The sequence below is a fragment of the Neoarius graeffei genome, chromosome 26 (genome assembly GCF_027579695.1).
Source record: "Neoarius graeffei isolate fNeoGra1 chromosome 26, fNeoGra1.pri, whole genome shotgun sequence".
Taxonomy (NCBI): domain Eukaryota; kingdom Metazoa; phylum Chordata; class Actinopteri; order Siluriformes; family Ariidae; genus Neoarius; species Neoarius graeffei.
In genome coordinates, this window is record NC_083594.1 from 54,203,829 (window position 1) to 54,221,571 (window position 17,743).

Sequence of the window (17,743 nt, forward strand, 5' to 3'; positions counted from 1 at the left end):
GTAGCTCCGGACCCAGTTTGGGGCGTCGGTTCCCTCCAGGCCTTGGTTCGCCGTGGGTGATGCCTGCGCTCCAAGCTGTGGACTGCAGTGAGCCTGTTGCTCAATTTACATCGTGGTTGTCCAGCGCTCTGCGCTTTAACGCTTGGCGTGATGTTCCGAGCGATGTTGCTCGGTGGTGTCGCGGCGGCTGTGCAGGCGGTTTGGGACACACCAGCGCTCTGCATGGCGGAGCTTCTCTGCTCGCTGTGTGGATCCATGGCGTGGTGTTCGAGCGATGTTGCTGACGGCGTCATGGCGGCGGTGCTGGAGATGTGGGACTTGTTTTCGTGCGCCTTTTGGTGGGACTGTGGCTGCTATACCACGGGAATTACATCCTGACCCCTACTTGGTGGACTTTTTACTTTTTATTATATTTTTATTTATTTATTTATTTTTTCTTTCCTTGTCTATAATTGTAAAGCGTCCTTGGGTTTTTTGAAAGGCGCTATATAAATGTAAATTATTATTATTATTATTAGTCATTTCCGACCTCCGGAAACGTCCCCTCAACTCTGAACTTGGGATAGTCTTCACAACTCTAAGTTCTTTGTCAAATCAACATGACCGCTCACAGCAAACAAAGTCGCACGTCATTCCTTTTAAATGAGTTAGACTGTACTGAATATACGCATATCTACTTTAAATCAGTCAACATGCAGACATATTCACACCGTAAATCTATAACACTGACTCAAGTCAGTCTGATGTTTTGAGGAGAAAATATACATCACTCATCACAGTTAGCTCGCTAGCTTGTTGCTAACAAAAGACGAACGTGGATTCGATCAGACGGGAACCGTCTGAGACCTTCAGAGAAGCCCAAACATATCAGCATTTCAAATGTTATATTTAATTTCTTTCATTCTTTAATTGCTTTCATTTTTTCATAATTTCATGATAATTATTCTCTTCTGATTCTAATTCGGCCTCATTTTCTATCTTCAGAAATGAAAGGGTTCCTGTCCTGAACACATTAAAATCGAGTTCTCCAATGAGATTGTGTTGTTTGTTGTCTCTCGGCTGAGAAGAGTTTAGAGCTGCTCACTCATTGGTTCGGACTTCATTGCCGGGACAGAAGGCCATGGCAGTGTGTGTTTATGTAGGAAGTGACAGATAAATTCATTAACCAATCAGATTTTGATTTATAGTGGGAGGGACCAAAAATGTATCGCCCTCGTCCTTCTTGAAGGCCAACGTGAGCTTAACTGCGAGTCAGCGCATCAGTGGAGTCACCTTCCAGCCGGTGTAGTGTTCATCAGTAGTGTTAGCGAATGCTAATAAAGCACTCGAGCCAGTGCTATCTATCGAGAGCTACAGGCTAACGACCGAGAAACTAAGATTTCTGTCTCCAGACTCTTCTTCCACGCTGCACGCTCGCTACAGTATTTTTCACTCAGACTTAAGGATTCATTTCCCTGTGGAATTTACTGAGTTACTTTTAAAATCAACATCGACAGCGACACACAACGGAGCGACCTGGCAGTCTGACGCTCATCCCTTACAAAATCCTTTACCCTGTCGCTGTTTTGGTGTCTGGCTAAGTTTTGGCTGAGCTCAAGTCCCAGCTCTAACAGTAACGGTTCAGCACTGGATGTGTCCATGGTTTTCCCCCTGCTTTGTCGCTTGCATGCACAGAAATCGAAAATAACATCCTTCTGAGCTCCAGCTTCCTATTTGGAACGTAAGTCGAATGCAGCATTAGCTTGCATTGCTAATCCGCTGGACAGTGCGCACTCACAAGCGACAGCACTAGCAGTGAACAGTATCTCTCACTCCTGAAAGCTGTTGTGCCCAAAACCAAAACCAAAACCGAAGCAGCTCTCAATCGATCTCTGCCGAGTAATTAGCTGCTTGAAATCAATCACTCGCGGATCTTTTTGTTGATCACGTATTGTCGAGCTGTGCACGTAATCGCAAAACACTCCTCCTGTCATGACCTCGTTATTGTTTTTAAAAGTCTTGCAGTAACATCATTATGTCTGGAAGAACAAAATTTAATTCTTAATATCGTTCACATATCCTGTAGTGTGCTGGTGTGAAGATGAGTGAAATCACAGGTTTGGTGATTTTAAAGAGCTACTTCTGGAGTGTTCTTACCCTCAAACCACCCATTACCCTCATAACTCATAACCCCCTGCTCTCTCTCTCTCTCTCTCTCTCTCTCGGCTGTTTGTGGTTTGTGTTTATCCATTTCAGTTTCCTTTGTGCAGGTTTTTCACCTTTCCTATTTCACTCTCACCCTGACTTTAATCTGTCTAAAGGCTGTTTGTCTCACTGAAACGTCTCCGTGCACTTCTGATGTCTGTCCTTTGAACGCGTCCTTGTCTGGAAAAGGAAGTGAAACTCTGTGAAGTTGAGGTGAGTGAACGCCGAGGTTCAGGACGTTTAGTGCTCAGTGCAGTTCTATCACCAGAATTCTCCAATGATCACCCAAGTGACAGATTCAGCACGAGATACTGATGTGAGAACAGCACACACACACACACACACACACACACACAGTGTGCAGGATGAAATCTGTATTCACGGTCGTCAGGTCCAATTAAATGAAAGAAACTTTCAGATAATACTTAACCATCCAACTAAACACACCCAACACACCTCTCTAACCCGATAAACACACCCAAAATTCACTAAACACACCCAACACACCTCTCCTGCTCGCTGAACACACCCCTCTAACCCAGTAAACACACCCAACACACTGCTCTTACCCACTGAGCACACCCAACACAAGGTTCAAGACGAAAAAGGAGCCCAAAATGATCAGACTAACAAAGTAGATCCACGGCACTTCCCGGCCCATAGCGTCGTTCACCTGCAGGAATCCAAAGATCAACGTTACCCCAAACACAGACCAAAAAAAAAAAAAAACAGAGAGGAGGAGAGGAATCCCCTGAAGAAGACGAGGGAAAGACCATGTTAGATGCAGACAGAGTGAATGTGTGAAGTACAGAGAGTGTGAGAGACACAGAGAGACGGAGGAGTCGGGAGTGAAGAAAGCGAGCTTCTCACCCACTCAACACTCCCAGAACAAGGTTCAGGACGAAGAAAGAGCCAAAAATGACCAAGCTCACAAAGTAGACCCAGGGCAGCTCCATCCCCATCGCATCATTCATCTGAGAGAGAGAGAGAGAGAGAGAGAGAGAGAGAAATACAGAATAGAAAAATAGGAGAAGAAAGACAGAGAGAAACAGGATGAAAATGTCCATCATGGAAGGCTAAAGATCCAGAGAGAGAGAGAGAGAGAGAGAGAGGTCATGCAAAGCTGTGGCTTTATACTGATTAAGGTTCTGATTGGTCAGGAGGTGTTGAGTCTTATTCCTATAGCAGCAGCACCGACAGCGGTGCAGTTTCTTTGCATCGGGTCTGATTATTTTCTGAAAGCATCACAACACATCGTTAGCTCATCTGTCCTTAAGGTTGATGAGCTGTTGCCATGGTGTGGCGTCGTCGTCCACGATTCAGTTAAATCGTATCTCCTCCGTCATTCTCCACGGATTTCCGTTCACATTGTTTTGTTTGAAAGAACTTGCCACTCTGCACAAAACTCGGTCGTTGTTTTGTCAAATTTTTTGCTAATGAGTTACTAATTAGGCCAAATTAACACATTTTCCGGCCCTCTCACGAGAACTGTATCTCCCCTCTCATTTCTCATCCGATTCCAGTTCTGATCAATGCTTTGGGTAAGAACTCGACCTTCTGCACAAAACTCGGTCATTGTATTCTCAATTTTTTACTAACAAATTAGCAATTAGGTCAGCTTAACAAGTGTTCTTCTGACTCGAATTGTATCTCCTCTCTCATTTCTCACCCCATTTCAGTTCTGATTGATGTTTTGGGTCGATCTTCACTCAGGGAACAAAATTCAGTCCTTTGATGAGTTTCCTGTTCTAAACAGTTTGTTGCGGAGGTTGGTCCTCTCTCACACTGTCACATTTCAGCTCTGTTTGATGTTTTGATGGCAGGCTGGATGAGCGACTACGCCCTTGAGGTTCTGGTGTTTTATTCCTGATCTTATACTCATCTACTCTGATTGTTTAAATATTATTCTTTCATATTTATTATTATGTTTTTTTTAAATATCCTCTCCTGGTTTACAGTATATGATCCAACCGCAGGTCACTCTGGCTGACAGTGAGACGAGGAAGACGATGCTGTTTTGTTCCTCAAGCCACAGATGGTTGTAGGATCATCAGGATTCACAATCTCCCAATCAGAAGACAAAATATCAGACAGCTGCGCCACGTTAATTTTGGGTTTTTTTTGCTTTTAATGGATCTTGCATGCTGCGACTCCATATTGAGCTGAAGAGACACAGCATGTGTTAATGAGGAGTACCGGAGCAGGCAGAGTGAGATACAGAGCAACAAATGTCAGACCTGAAATAGAATCTCTGATCTGTGCAGAGAAAGTGATGTGGAGAGCCCACACGCTATCACTGCCTCGCTGGAGGAAGGAAGGGTCCGGTGTGCTGTGGTGCTCTGGAGCTCTGGCGCAAGGTTAGTGGTGGGCGGGAGAGAGAGAGAGAGAGAGAGAGATTTGTCTCTCTCTCTCGGCTTTTTTGCTGCTGTGTGTGGGCTGTGAGCCATCTCACCATCTCCTTTATGCTGATCTAGGAGGAGGAAATTCTGCTATTTCACAGAATCAACTGATGTGAGAGCAAGATAACAGAATGTGGAAAAATCTATCAGTTTTAGCTCCTATCCACACACACATACAGGTATTTATTAAAAAGATTAAAAAGGTAGTTTTGTTTTGTGTGTTTTGGCTTCCTGCCCACACAAAAATGCCATTTAGCTTGCTGAAAACAACCTTCAAAATGGAGAAATCTGAAGACTCAGGTTTTCCGTGTGTGTGTGTGTGTGTGTGTGTGTGTGTGTGTGTGTGGAGACATGAAAAAAACAACATATGTTATTGAAAACACTCCACTCGTGCATCCCATTTACCGTTGTGTGTGTATGTTATGAATGTGCTAGGTTATGGAATCAATTTTGTGCCAAAATGTTCATACAATACTTTTGAAATATCAAAAAAAAACGACAAATCAAAATACAAAAAAAGAAAAAAAGTCAATTTTTTTAGACTGGCAAACAAATTATTCGTGTAATCGTGCAAAATATCAGTCTATTACTCTTCAGAAACATTTTATTTTTGTTCCGCGTCTTTCTCAGTTTTGTTTGACGTAATTTATTTTGGTTGCGATTCCAGCTTTCTCGTTTGCGCTCCCTGACTTTTTGCTTGCAGTTTTGGCACAAACTTCACGTGTGGGCGGGCTGTCCAGGAATGCATTCCCATTGGGTAACTTGTCTTTGACTGACAGCTACGCTCAACGATTCCCTACTCGGATTCTGGCGGACTGTTTGACGAGTGACCGATCCATTGATCGTAAACAAGGATGGAGTGGACTTCAGTGGCGACTATGATATTGAATTTACACTTTGTTGAATTAATTCAATATCATAGTCGCCACTGAAGTCCACTCCATCCTTGTTTACCGTCAATGGATCGGTCACTCGTCAAACAGTCCGCCAGAATCCGAGTAGGAAATGGCCGCAACAGCCTCCGGGGGAATCGCTGAGCGTAGCTCAGTTGCAGTTTTGGCACAAACTTCACGTGTGGGCGGGCTGTCCAGGAATGCATTCCCATTGGCTAACTTGTGTTTGACTGACAGCTACGCTCAGTGATTCCCCCGGAGGCTGTTGCGGCCATTTCCTACTCGGATTCTGGCGGACTGTTTGACGAGTGACCGATCCATTGACGGTAAACAAGGATGGAGTGGACTTCAGTGGCGACTATGATATTGAATTAATTCAACAAAGTGTAAATTCAATATCATAGTCGCCACTGAAGTCCACTCGATCCTTGTTTACCGTCAATGGATCGGTCACTCATCAAACAGTCCGCCAGAATCCGAGTAGGGAATGGCTGAGCGTAGCTGTCAGTCAAACACAAGTTAGCCAATGGGAATGCGTTCCTGGACAGCCCACCCACACGTGAAGTTTGTGCCAAACTGCAAGCAAAAAGTCAGGGAGCGCAAACGAGAAAGCTGGAATCGCAACCAAAATAAATTACGTCAAACAAAACTGAGAAAGACGCGGAACAAAAATAAAAGGTTTCTGAAGAGTAATAGACTGATATTTTGCACAATTACACGAATAATTTGTTTGCCAGTCTAAAAAAATTGACTTTTTTTTTCTTTTTTTGTATTTTGATTTGTCATTTTTGTTTGATATTTCAAAAGTATTGTACGAACATTTCGGCACAAAATTGATTCCATACTAGGTCAACCTTTATCATGGTTACTGAACAGGTGGTCCACACACACACAAAATCCTTGTATTTGTCTTTTTTTTTATTCTTTCGGCCTTGTTTGTGTCGTGTTCGCCAAACCCACCCCTCCATTCAGAGAACAAAAAATAAAAAATAAAAAAAACAGGAGAACTTGCTTGAGATTCAAAACAAGTCCTGCGTCTGCATCCTGGATCGGTTGCAGGTGTGTGACGGTGTCGGGGAGACGACCTGCCAGGAGCAAGTGGTCCAATCTTAAGACGATACGGGACAGAACAAGCACCCGAGTGAGCTCTGTGGGCTGAAACGGCCTGATGTTTCCAGGAGATATCTCCAAGGCCAGGTCAGGAGAACAGAATGTTTTGTTTTGTTTTTTCCAGAGAAAAAGCAAGGTGCTGGGATTCAGTTTTAGGCGAATCAGAACGCTGGTGCAGGTTATGGTTTGAAAATGATTCACAGCATAAAGGAAGCATGAGCACATGATCTGAATGGATGTTTACGTAGTTTATGCGCTCAAGCGGAAAAAAAATGACGGTGTGTTGCTGTGAACGGAGCAGCACAGACGTGACATACGTGAATCGCACGCGAATCTTTCACAATTAGTGTGCATTTAAATGTTGGTTGAAATGAAAGTATCACGCATGAGAGCCTGAGGGAAGCTCTGTGCTTCAACTCGACTTGACATTTTCTACCTTCACTACATTTAGTCGCTGTGTGACTCTTGGGATGTTTTGATGCCACTCCACTTCTACACAAAAACAGGAACAGTGAGAAACTGATAAAGGACAGGGAGCAGGAGGTAAATAAGAAAAGCTCCAGTTAGTTCTCTAGATCTCTGATGATGATGATGATGATGAGCTAATAATCAGATGTGCAAGGCAAGAGGAAACTCTGAGGAATGCAATAATGTGGATTTTCACGCTGGAGCATCATGCCCTGAGCAGCACTGTCCCAACAGTGTTACACAGCAAAAAGACTCTTCTGGATCATAACATTTATAATAATAATAACAACAGTAGTTGTCTGTAAGAGCTGATAACTCAAGCTGAAAGGGAAAACAAAAGAATTACCAACAGAGAAATGACTTGTATTCGGAGCACTCGGTAAATAACACTAATGCTGAATATAGCGGTGTGACTGACCCAGTAGAGCACGTCCGTCCAGCCCTCCATCGTGATGCACTGGAATACCGTCAGCATGGCAAACAGGAAGTTGTCGAAGTTGGTGATGCCACCGTTGGGGCCGTTCCAGCCTTCTCTACACACCGTATTGTTCAGGGTGCAGGTACGGCCGTCACCATTTACTGAACAGGGAGCCGGGTCTTCCTCCGCTATTACAGCTACACACACACACACACACACACACACACACACATTGAAGAAGAGAAAAGAAACCTTACCACAGCCTTCCCATGCACACCTGGACAACTGTGGTCATTCTATCCACATTCACTGGATATGAGCAACCGCGCGCTCTGTTTGGCTACTCTACTATTAGGATATCAGCTCATATACCGTACCATGAGGAGAGAGTGTGTTACTGAACCAAATGAGGATGAAATAAAAACTCTACTCAAAAACAAAATACAAAAAAGCAACAAAACATGGAATAAAAGTATTTGATGGTAAGAACATATCTTTTTTTATTTTCCAAGAATTACTATTACAGCATTTTTTTTTCACAAATTGCTCCTGTCATTTTGCCGGTTCGTTTACATTCTAAGCGGAAATTATTTTGTTGGACGTTTTGTATAAAGTTTTTATTCACCGAATTTGCAACAATAAAAAATAAAAATGTTCCATTTTTCAAAATCCAGTGAATGTGGAGAGAATAAAACAGTTATTCCACTCAATCTCATTGTACATGGATTATAGCCAGCTCGGCTATACTGTAGCTACGCGCCTCGTCGGCTATCAACTCACGTAAGACTCGATTTCGTGGCGTTACGGTTAATTATCTGCTCTCTCATCTTCTGCTCTATACATCACAGTATAACAGTGTTGTTCACTTTTATTAATACTGTAACGAGTTCAAAACAATAATGTGTGATTAAAACTGGCACGTCGATGCTGTGTCGCTGAAACCTGAAGCTAAAATCTGAAACCTACCTGACCCGACGGTAAAGCAGGTCGCGTGCATTTTCCCAAGGAAGAGCTCAAGGCCAATGATGGCGTAGATGATGATGACGAAGAGGACCAGCAGAGCAATGTGGAGAAGAGGAACCATGGCTTTAATGATGGAGTTCAATACGACCTGTAAACCTGCAGGTACACACACACACGTGCTTCAGATTAATTAGCAGCCATGTGTAAACTTGTCAGTGATTGGAGTGATATAAAATATCCACCATGCTGTCAGGTTATCCTGCACTCGACGTGTATAAATAATAACCAGGTCACTCCGCAGATGTTCCACAGTTTTCATTTCAAGCAGTATTAATGCTCATTCACATGTACAAATCACACATATAGATCAATATTTTAATCGTTACATTTTTAGCTGTATACTGCATCGCCAGCTTGTTCTTGGGATCTTTTTTTTTTTTATTCTAAATTCTATTTTATGTTGGGCGGTGTGTCTTTTTCTTTTCTCATGTCTGATAACTTGCTGCTAAAACATAACAGTTTCCCAACTTGGGATCAATAAAGTAAATCTATCTATCTATCTATCTATCTATCTATCTATCTATCTATCTATCTATCTATCTATCTATCTATCTATCTATCTATCTATCTATCTGTCTATCTATCTGTCTATCTGTCTGTCAGTATCTCGATCTATCTATATATCTATCTGTCTATATAATGATCTAGCTATCTATGTGTCTGTCTATTTATCTGTCTGATGATCTATCTATCTATCTATCTATCTATCTATCTATCTATCTATCTATCTATCTATCTATCTGTCTGTCTGTCTGTCTGTCTGTCCTATCTATCTATCTATCTATCTATCTATCTATCTATCTATATATCTATCTGTCTATCTGTCTATATAATGATCTAGCTATCTATGTGTCTGTCTATTTATCTGTCTGATGATCTATCTATCTATCTATCTATCTATCTATCTATCTATCTATCTATCTATCTATCTATCTATCTATCTATCTATCTGTCTGTCTGTCTGTCTGTCTGTCTGTCTGTCTGTCTGTCTGGCGATCTATCTATCTATCTATCTATCTATCTATCTATCTATCTATCTATCTATCTATCTATCTATCTATCTATCTGTCTGTCTGTCTGTCTGTCTATCTATCTATCTATCTATCTATCTATCTATCTATCTATCTATCTATCTATCTGTCTGTCTGCCTGTCTGTCTATAGATCTATCTGTCTGTCTATCTGTCTATCTATCTATTCACTCATCTGAGTAGAGAGGAGAGGACAGGTCGAGGCTGACAGGATTCACACTTGTGAGTCCCTTAAACCAGACCAGTTTAGTCTCCTGTAAATTTCCTCTCCTGTGGTCCCACCCAGTCCAGTCTGTAACGCTGTGCATCACGAAAAAAATCTCCGAGTGCCTTCAGGAGAGTCCCATCTTTCCAGGATATTTTCCCCACACCCCTGATGTGTTCACCATGTGTGTCTTTCAACTGACATGTTTTCAGGGAAATTCGCACGTGCATAAACAGCGCACACGACAGTGAGCTTCGGCGCTCTGAGTTTAACAGCTTGTTCGGAGTGAACACTCCTGGGGACATGAGTGAGAGCTGCCATATGGTCATGTGGCGTAGCTGTGTTCATTTCTTCACATCCACCTGACGAAGGGTTTCTACAGTGTGGGACGGCCAGAATAACAGCGAGAGGAACAGCCCCCGCCCACGTCACCTGCGTTCAGTGTGAATCATTTGAAACCAGATTTACGCAAGTCACTGGGAGAGAGACGGTTTTTTTGCATGAAATGCAGGTAAAGTTTAAAAAAAGGAAAATGAGAATGTGTTAAAGGTGACTTACTAGGCACTCCTGAGACCAGGCGAAGGGGTCGCAGCACCCTGAAGGCTCGCAGAGCTTTGACGTCGAAGCCTCCCGGTTTGCCTCCATGGCCATGTGAGGAGGGGGCGGGGCTTCCTACCTCCTGTTCACCCCCTTCTTTGGTCAAAACTTCGAGGATAACACTGAACAGTCTGCAGAAACACGGGACATTTCACACTCCGAGTATGCCATGTTTAACAGGTTATCACTGTTACTTGGTGTAAATAACGCTATTCACCTGTCCTTTTTTTTTAACAGTTTAACCTGGATGGAGTTAAATTGTTAAAAAAAAGAAAAGGTAAGAAACTGGAGTACGAACTGTTAAGAGGTCAAATGATAAGCCTGAGCTGTTTTGGGATCAACATGAAAAATGTGAAAAACGCTGATAAACAGGAGTCATGAAGGCATCATCGCCGTCACTATTAATTCTCAGAACTAATTGTAGCGTCTGGAAAGCACAATGAACATGTCGTTAATCATCTGACGATTAAACTGCAGCAGTTCCACATCATTAACATCATCAGTCTGATAGACAGAGAGAGAGAGAGACGGCAAGTGCACCTGTCCCTCTACTGAAACTGAAAAAAGGGAAAAAGGGATCATGCAGAAGAAGGAAAAAAGACCGAAGCCGGTGTTTACTTGTGTGTGGGGAAGAAACAGAAAAGAGAGGATGGGAGAAGAGGAGAAGAATGAAATGAGTGACAAATAAACTATCAGATGATGCTAATACTGAAGGAAGGAGGAAGAGGGAAGAAACAAAAAGATCATTATTCCAAAAAGAGGCACGTATAGAAAGATGGTGAGTCATTCTCTCCTAACAGCGAGGAGACTTGATGTTATTCCTCATGTCTTTTCTGGGTCATATAGCTGCTGGAAGAGCTCTGTACGTGTGTGTGTGTGGGGGAGCTCACACACAGCGAGACAGAGAGAGAGGAAGCACTGATTTTCATTTGGAAGATGATGGTGGTGAAGATAGATGAGTGAACACATGACTGGAGTGAATTAACGCATCAGATTCTGAGATCAGAACCAGACTGAAAGCACCTCTCAATAAAGCTGAGAGATTCACTCTTGGCACAGCAGGACCTGCACGACATCACCACACACACTCAGCTGTCTCTCTCTCTCACACACACACACACCCCACTGACCTTCAGCAAACCTCCATCTTTTTATGATTCATCAGAATCTCCTGACTGTGCTCACGCACTGAGCATCAAAACTACATCTGGATCAGAATTAAAATCAAATACGGTATAAACACACCAAAGACACATTCATCGATTGCTCTGTAACTTCCCTCAATTCACAGGAACGACTTGAAGCTCCTGCCTGTGTTTCACAGCTCGATTTATCCAAATCGTGTACGAGCAGTTGGATGGAAGTCATGGAGCGCCACATGATGAGTGGATTCGGATCGTTGGGTTCTGACAGAGAGACGGGTCCACAGTATTTCATCTACATTTAATGTAATGTTACTAAAATGCATCTTGGACCTCCTGAGGCCACTTTGTGTGTATTTCCACCTGCACGTACTCGTTAAACTGGTTTGCCTCTTATCTAACAGAAAGGACCTTTACTGTCTCAATTGGGGACTACGTCTCCTCTTCCTCCCCCCTTTCTTGCGGTGTCCCCCAGGGGTCAGTGCTGGGCCCACTCCTTTTTATACTTTATATGCTTCCCCTGGGTCAGATTATTCAGAATTTTAGCATCACTTATCACATGTATGCAGATGACTTACAACTGCTTTTTAAATTCAGCCCAAAGGAGGTAGCTAGCCTCTCTAGACTCCTAGAATGCCTGGAAGCCATTAAGGGGTGGATGGCAGAAAACTGGTTACAATTAAATGATAACAAAACAGAAATATTAATCTTTGCCCCAGACTTATTGGCATCAGAGATTAAGCAGAATTTGGGAATTTACTCAGCTTTTGTTCGCCCCAGTCTGAGAAACCTTGGGGTAATCTTTGACAACTCCCTCTCTTTTCAGCCTCATATTAAAAAGTTAACAAAATCTTGCTTTTTTCACTTACGTAACATTAGTAAGCTTAGATCTATGGTGTCCCACACTGATCTAGAAATGCTCATCCACGCTTTTATTTCTTCCCGCATTGATTACTGCAACTCTCTTTTTCTTTCCCTCAACAAATCTGTCATTTCTCATGTGCAATCTATCCAAAATGCTGCCGCCAGGCTACTCACTAGGTCCAACAGATTTTCTCACATCACCCCTATCCTCCGCTCCCTACATTGGCTCCCAGTCCAGTACCGTTTTCAGTTCAAAATCCTCACCATTATCTACAGATCACTTCATGGCCAGGCCCCTGCCTATCTTGTTGAGTTATTGCACCCCCTATCCTCTGCTCGCTCTCTTAGGTCCAATAATCAAAACTTAGGTGGGGTTTACATTAGACCGTATCAGCGGATCATCAGATTAACGTTTTTAAAACGATTAGTGTGCACACAGCAACACCAATACACGATTCGCGTGCACATAGCAACGCCAATACACGGATACGCTCGGCTCCGCAGGCATCCTGCGCTCCAAATCACTCCGCCCTGAACAGCGAGTGCCCTCTGGAGGGTGCGCACTCCGGCCCTGCGCAGCTCACAGAGCGCGCGAGTGAAGCGCACGAGCAGTGATTCGGGACTGAGCCGCTGTGTGTGTGATCCCAGCGCATATCACTTACCACTTGCAAGTGGAAGGATGGCAAGCCTAAAGACAATCATAACTACACAATGGGCAGTATTTGCATCAGTATTTGCAGTATTTTCATACTTTTATACTCTTTAATGAAAGGTGATACAAGGCGGAAGTCCGCGCCGTTTTTCAGCAGTCGCATCACATGACCAGCGCCAGCGAATCAGGAAGGTGGATGTCACAGTGACGTTGTCCAATGACGACGCCAGCTAGAGCTCAGCACAGCGTATCCGCGTATTCTCAATGTTTACACAGCACCGGAGCTGACACGATCTGGATTGAATACGTGGACCCTGGCGGATTCCCGTTTCCAGGCGTTTCCAGGCGTTTTAATGTAAACGGACAGTGCATCCGCGAAGAAAACGAGACAGATACGGTCTAATGTAAACTTGGCCTTACTGTCTGTCCCACGTACCCACCTTAGGACTTGGGGTGATCGTGCTTTTGTAGTGGTTGGCCCCAGGTTGTGGAATGACTTACCTGCTGAACTCGGGTTCGCTCCTTCTTTAAATGCTTTTAAGAGCCAATTAAAAACACACTTTTTTAGACAGGCTTTTGGCTAGGTTGTTTTTATCTGTTATTTGCTTTTCTTATTGTACAACTGGGTCCACTTTGTCTTTGAATTTGTTTTAATTTATACCTTTTTTATTAGGTTTGTTTTGCTTGCTATTGTTTACTGTTTATTTATATTATTTTTATTTTTTCCTTTCTTATTGTTTTTGTCTTTGATACATTGTAAAGCGCTTTGTGACTGTTTGTCTGTGAAAAGCGCCATACAAATCAATTTTACTTTACTTACTTTACATGTCGATGTAAATAACCCTGACCCTGGTCAAGTATATTCATGCTGTTCATGATGCATAAACGACTCGCCGCTGTGTCTCAGCTCTGATCTCATCAGCAGCATGTCGTCTTCAGTTTCGTCTCCATCCTGATGAAGTTGTCGTTTTCCTGAGCCTGTCCACTATTTTGAAAAACGTCTCATTTTTATACAAACTGTCAACAGATTGTTGATTATTAAAGAAAAAGGCGTGTTCAGGAATAAAGCAGTTCTGAGAGAAAACAATCGTGGAGGTGGTTCTGGTTTTATCTGCAGTCAGAGAAACAGAGACGGAGAAGTGCAGCAGCGCATCAAAGCACAAGATAAACCTTCCGTCTTATAAACCTGAGAGTGTTGAGAAAGTTTCAGTGATTTGTTTCATTTTTTTCTTTTACAGAATCTCTGCACTGTACATTTGGATCTTGACTTTTGGAAATCGACTCTTAGTTTCAGTTTATTTATTTAGCGTTTAACTATAGCACAGTTAATCCTAGCACTGGCGGTCTAGTGGTATAAAAATAATAAATAAATCATATAAATTTACAGGCAGAATGTTAACAATAGGACAAAATACGTATGAAATATAATTAAAGTCAGACGATGTGTCTTCTGATTATACGCATCTAATAAAAGATGTATCCTGCTTTCAGTTTATTTTATTTAGTGTTAAATTATAGCATAGCTAATCCTAGCACTGGTGGTCTCGCGGTATAATAATAAATAAATCAATAATAATAAATAAATCTGACATGTATGTTTATTCTGGGGCGGCACGGTGGTGTAGTGGTTAGCGCTGTCACCTCACAGCAAGAAGGTCCTGGGTTCGAGCCCCGTAGCCGGCGAGGGCCTTTCTGTGTGGAGTTTGCATGTTCTCCCCGTGTCCGCGTGGGTTTCCTCCGGGTGCTCCGGTTTCCCCCACAGTCCAAAGACATGCAGGTTAGGTTAACTGGTGACTCTAAATTGACCGTAGGTGTGAATGTGAGTGTGAATGGTTGTCTGTGTCTATGTGTCAGCCCTGTGATGACCTGGCGACTTGTCCAGGGTGAACCCCGCCTTTCGCCCGTAGTCAGCTGGGATAGGATCCAGCTTGCCTGCGACCCTGTAGAACAGGATAAAGTGGCTACAGATAATGAGATGAGATGTTTATTCTGCTGCTTGTATTCTGTCGTTTCCTGTATTTGATCTGTTATGCTAAATATTCAGATATTTTTTTAATGCAAAAGAGACACCTTTTGAGCGAAGCGGCAATCACAGACAGCGTAACGGTGATCAGTGACTCCAGCTGAAGTGCAGCAGAACGAGGGGACACGCTTACCCAATGACAACGATGACGAAATCCAGCATGTTCCAGCCGTTCCTGACGTACGCGTTCTGATGCATGACTAATCCGTACGCGATGATCTTTAGGAAGGTCTCGACTGTAAAAATGATGAGGAAGGCATATTCAACTGTTTCCTGGAATACAGAGAAATGGAAGAAAAAAGACATTGAGATAAATTAAAATAATGACTAAATCTTTTATCACACTGGGATATGAGAGCCTAAGTTACAAGATTACTCCTGAAATGATACTTCGGTCAAAGGTTGTAGCGAGACAGAGCAGAATTCTTTACATTTCACCAAAACAAGTCACGTTAAACGCCTGCTGTCGTCACATCTCCTTCTGAACAGGACGTGTCTGATCTAACGCTGCAGCTTCCTCCTCTATCCAACACAGAACAGTGGTGATCACTTGAAACGTTCACAATAATAAATGATATTGTTTTATACGTGACGGTCAGGAGATGCTGTTTGTCGACGCTTGTATTATGCAAGAAGACAGGAAACAAAGGACGACATTGAGATATTTTAGTGCTTCTCCTCCACTGTCTGTTTAAACATTTCAGCAGAAATGGACAGAATATATTCTCCAAGTTCTCCTAGTTTGCTATTTCCACGATGAAAAACATTCATCTCCTGCAACAAAACATCAGGGCGCGTCAGTGTGTTTCCTGCTGGATGTCAGTCTGTCCTTGCGAACTTGATCCAGTCTGGATGTTTATCAGTGTGAAGTGCGAAACCTCACTCTAGAGGGATCACACTCAGCTGGTTTGGACACCATACGCTCCGCATTCAGGCTGATTTCAGGATTGCATGAGCTGCACTGTAAAAAATAGAATTACGCTTTGTTCAAGTAATTCCATATTCACAATTGAATGGACAAGAAAATATGAATAATTATTAACGAACAGAAAAATCCACATCAAACTGATAGGGTGCACCTCAATGATGTGTAAATATACAATAGTGAATAATCTGAATTGAAAATACATAATTGCCACAGGTGTTTATTCAGCGCATGCTCTTAATGACCAGGACACGGGGTTTCCTCTCCCAAATGCAAGGGCTGGGCATAGGGTGACCATTTGTCCGGATTTCATCCAGACAGTCCGGTTTTAGAGCCGTCTGTCCGGACGTCTGTCACGCGTCCTCACTTTTTACATTTTGTCCTCATTTCGGACCCTCAGCCGCCACCGTTGCATCAATCGTCACAAATCCCCGCCCATTATTTACACTTGCTATTCTGCGATGACATACAGGCAAAGATAGCCTACAGGGATTTCTCGTATACAAACATTCGTGCTGCGCGCACAGCTGATGGAGCCTCTGCAGCCTCTGATTGGCTGGAAGCTGCTGTCACTCAGAAGCTGCGCTCACGCGTTTGACTGATTTTTGCTCCTCCGAGCTGCGCGCGCAGTGCGAATGTTTGTACGGAAAAACCTATGAATGTTGGCACGCGTGCTGTTGAACAATACTCATGCCGAAACCAAAGACATCCTTTAAAAATGCTTGGTGCTTAGAGCATCGTTTTGTCGGCAAGAGCCAAAAAGGAGAACACTTCGCCTTCTGCAAGCTCTGTCGCATTGACACTGATGTGGGGAGCAGAGGGAAAGGTGCGATAGACAGACACGCAGACACAGACCGCCACAGAGAGAATGCCAAATGTATTGCCAAGGTTATAGGCCAAATGTAAATGACATGGTTGACTGTCATTTTTCATGTTTTTCTTTTTGATATTTTTTGGATGAGCATAAATGAACACAACAATGTTTTGTTTTTAGTTTAGTTCCTGTGGATAAGCCGAGGCCAGTATAGCAGGCTAAATGACAGGAGGCCGACATGTTTCTTGACTCATTTTTCGATTTTTCTTTTTTTTTTCTTTTTGATGGTCATTTTCAAGTGAATAAATATGTTGGCCTATGGCATGGCAAAGACTGTTTTTTCAGTGTCTATAGATGGACACAACTCTTTACAGTGACTTTACAGTGATGTTTTGTTTCTTGTTGACATGGTCTTGACCATCATTTTCCACATTTCTCTTTTTGATAGGTGTTCCAAGTTAATAAATATATATTGACTTCATACGTTTTTTTATAAGTTTTTCTTACCCCCCCGTAACGCGACGGTGTCCTAACTTTAGGGCCTTTGTCCTCACTTTTGGACACAAGTGTCCTAACTCACAGACTCATGTCGGTGGTCACCCTAGCTGGGCAATGTGGTTCTCTCTCTGGTTGAAGTTGTGCAGGCCCATGTTCTGAACCAGCCAGTGTGTATTTAGGCTGTGCAGGGTCATGTTCTAAGTCAATCTGCAGCTTAACAGTTAGAAGGGCCATGTCCCCCCCCTTAAACATGAGTGTTTTGACATGGATGTAGCTTGTGTTTCAGAGCAGCTAGATTAGAATGACAAGACGCCCCAATTACAAGTGCACTTATTATTGCACTGTAGCTTGGCCTGTGAAACCAAGTTCAAGTACTGAAGGGCCATGTTTTGATTAAAGAAATGAAACCCCATGTAACCTATTCATGCTTAAAAAGACGGAAAATAGATTGAACTCAGGAGGCATGCGCTGTAATTATACAAATACCTGATTTTGTTC

The 17,743-nt window shown here is 42.9% G+C and overlaps 1 protein-coding gene across 1 annotated transcript in view; it reads right to left on the reverse strand.

Moving 5' to 3' along the window:
• Nucleotides 1–17,743, reverse strand: part of cacna1da (calcium channel, voltage-dependent, L type, alpha 1D subunit, a) — a 137,723-nt gene that overhangs the window by 83,352 nt on the left and 36,628 nt on the right. The window contains exons 3-7 of the mRNA XM_060910246.1: nt 15,142–15,281; nt 10,289–10,458; nt 8,439–8,591; nt 7,473–7,669; nt 3,055–3,158 (exon numbers count right to left, since the gene is read on the reverse strand). Of these exons, the coding sequence (XP_060766229.1) occupies nt 3,055–3,158; nt 7,473–7,669; nt 8,439–8,591; nt 10,289–10,458; nt 15,142–15,281 (764 nt within the window). The remainder of the gene's footprint in view (nt 1–3,054; nt 3,159–7,472; nt 7,670–8,438; nt 8,592–10,288; nt 10,459–15,141; nt 15,282–17,743) is intronic.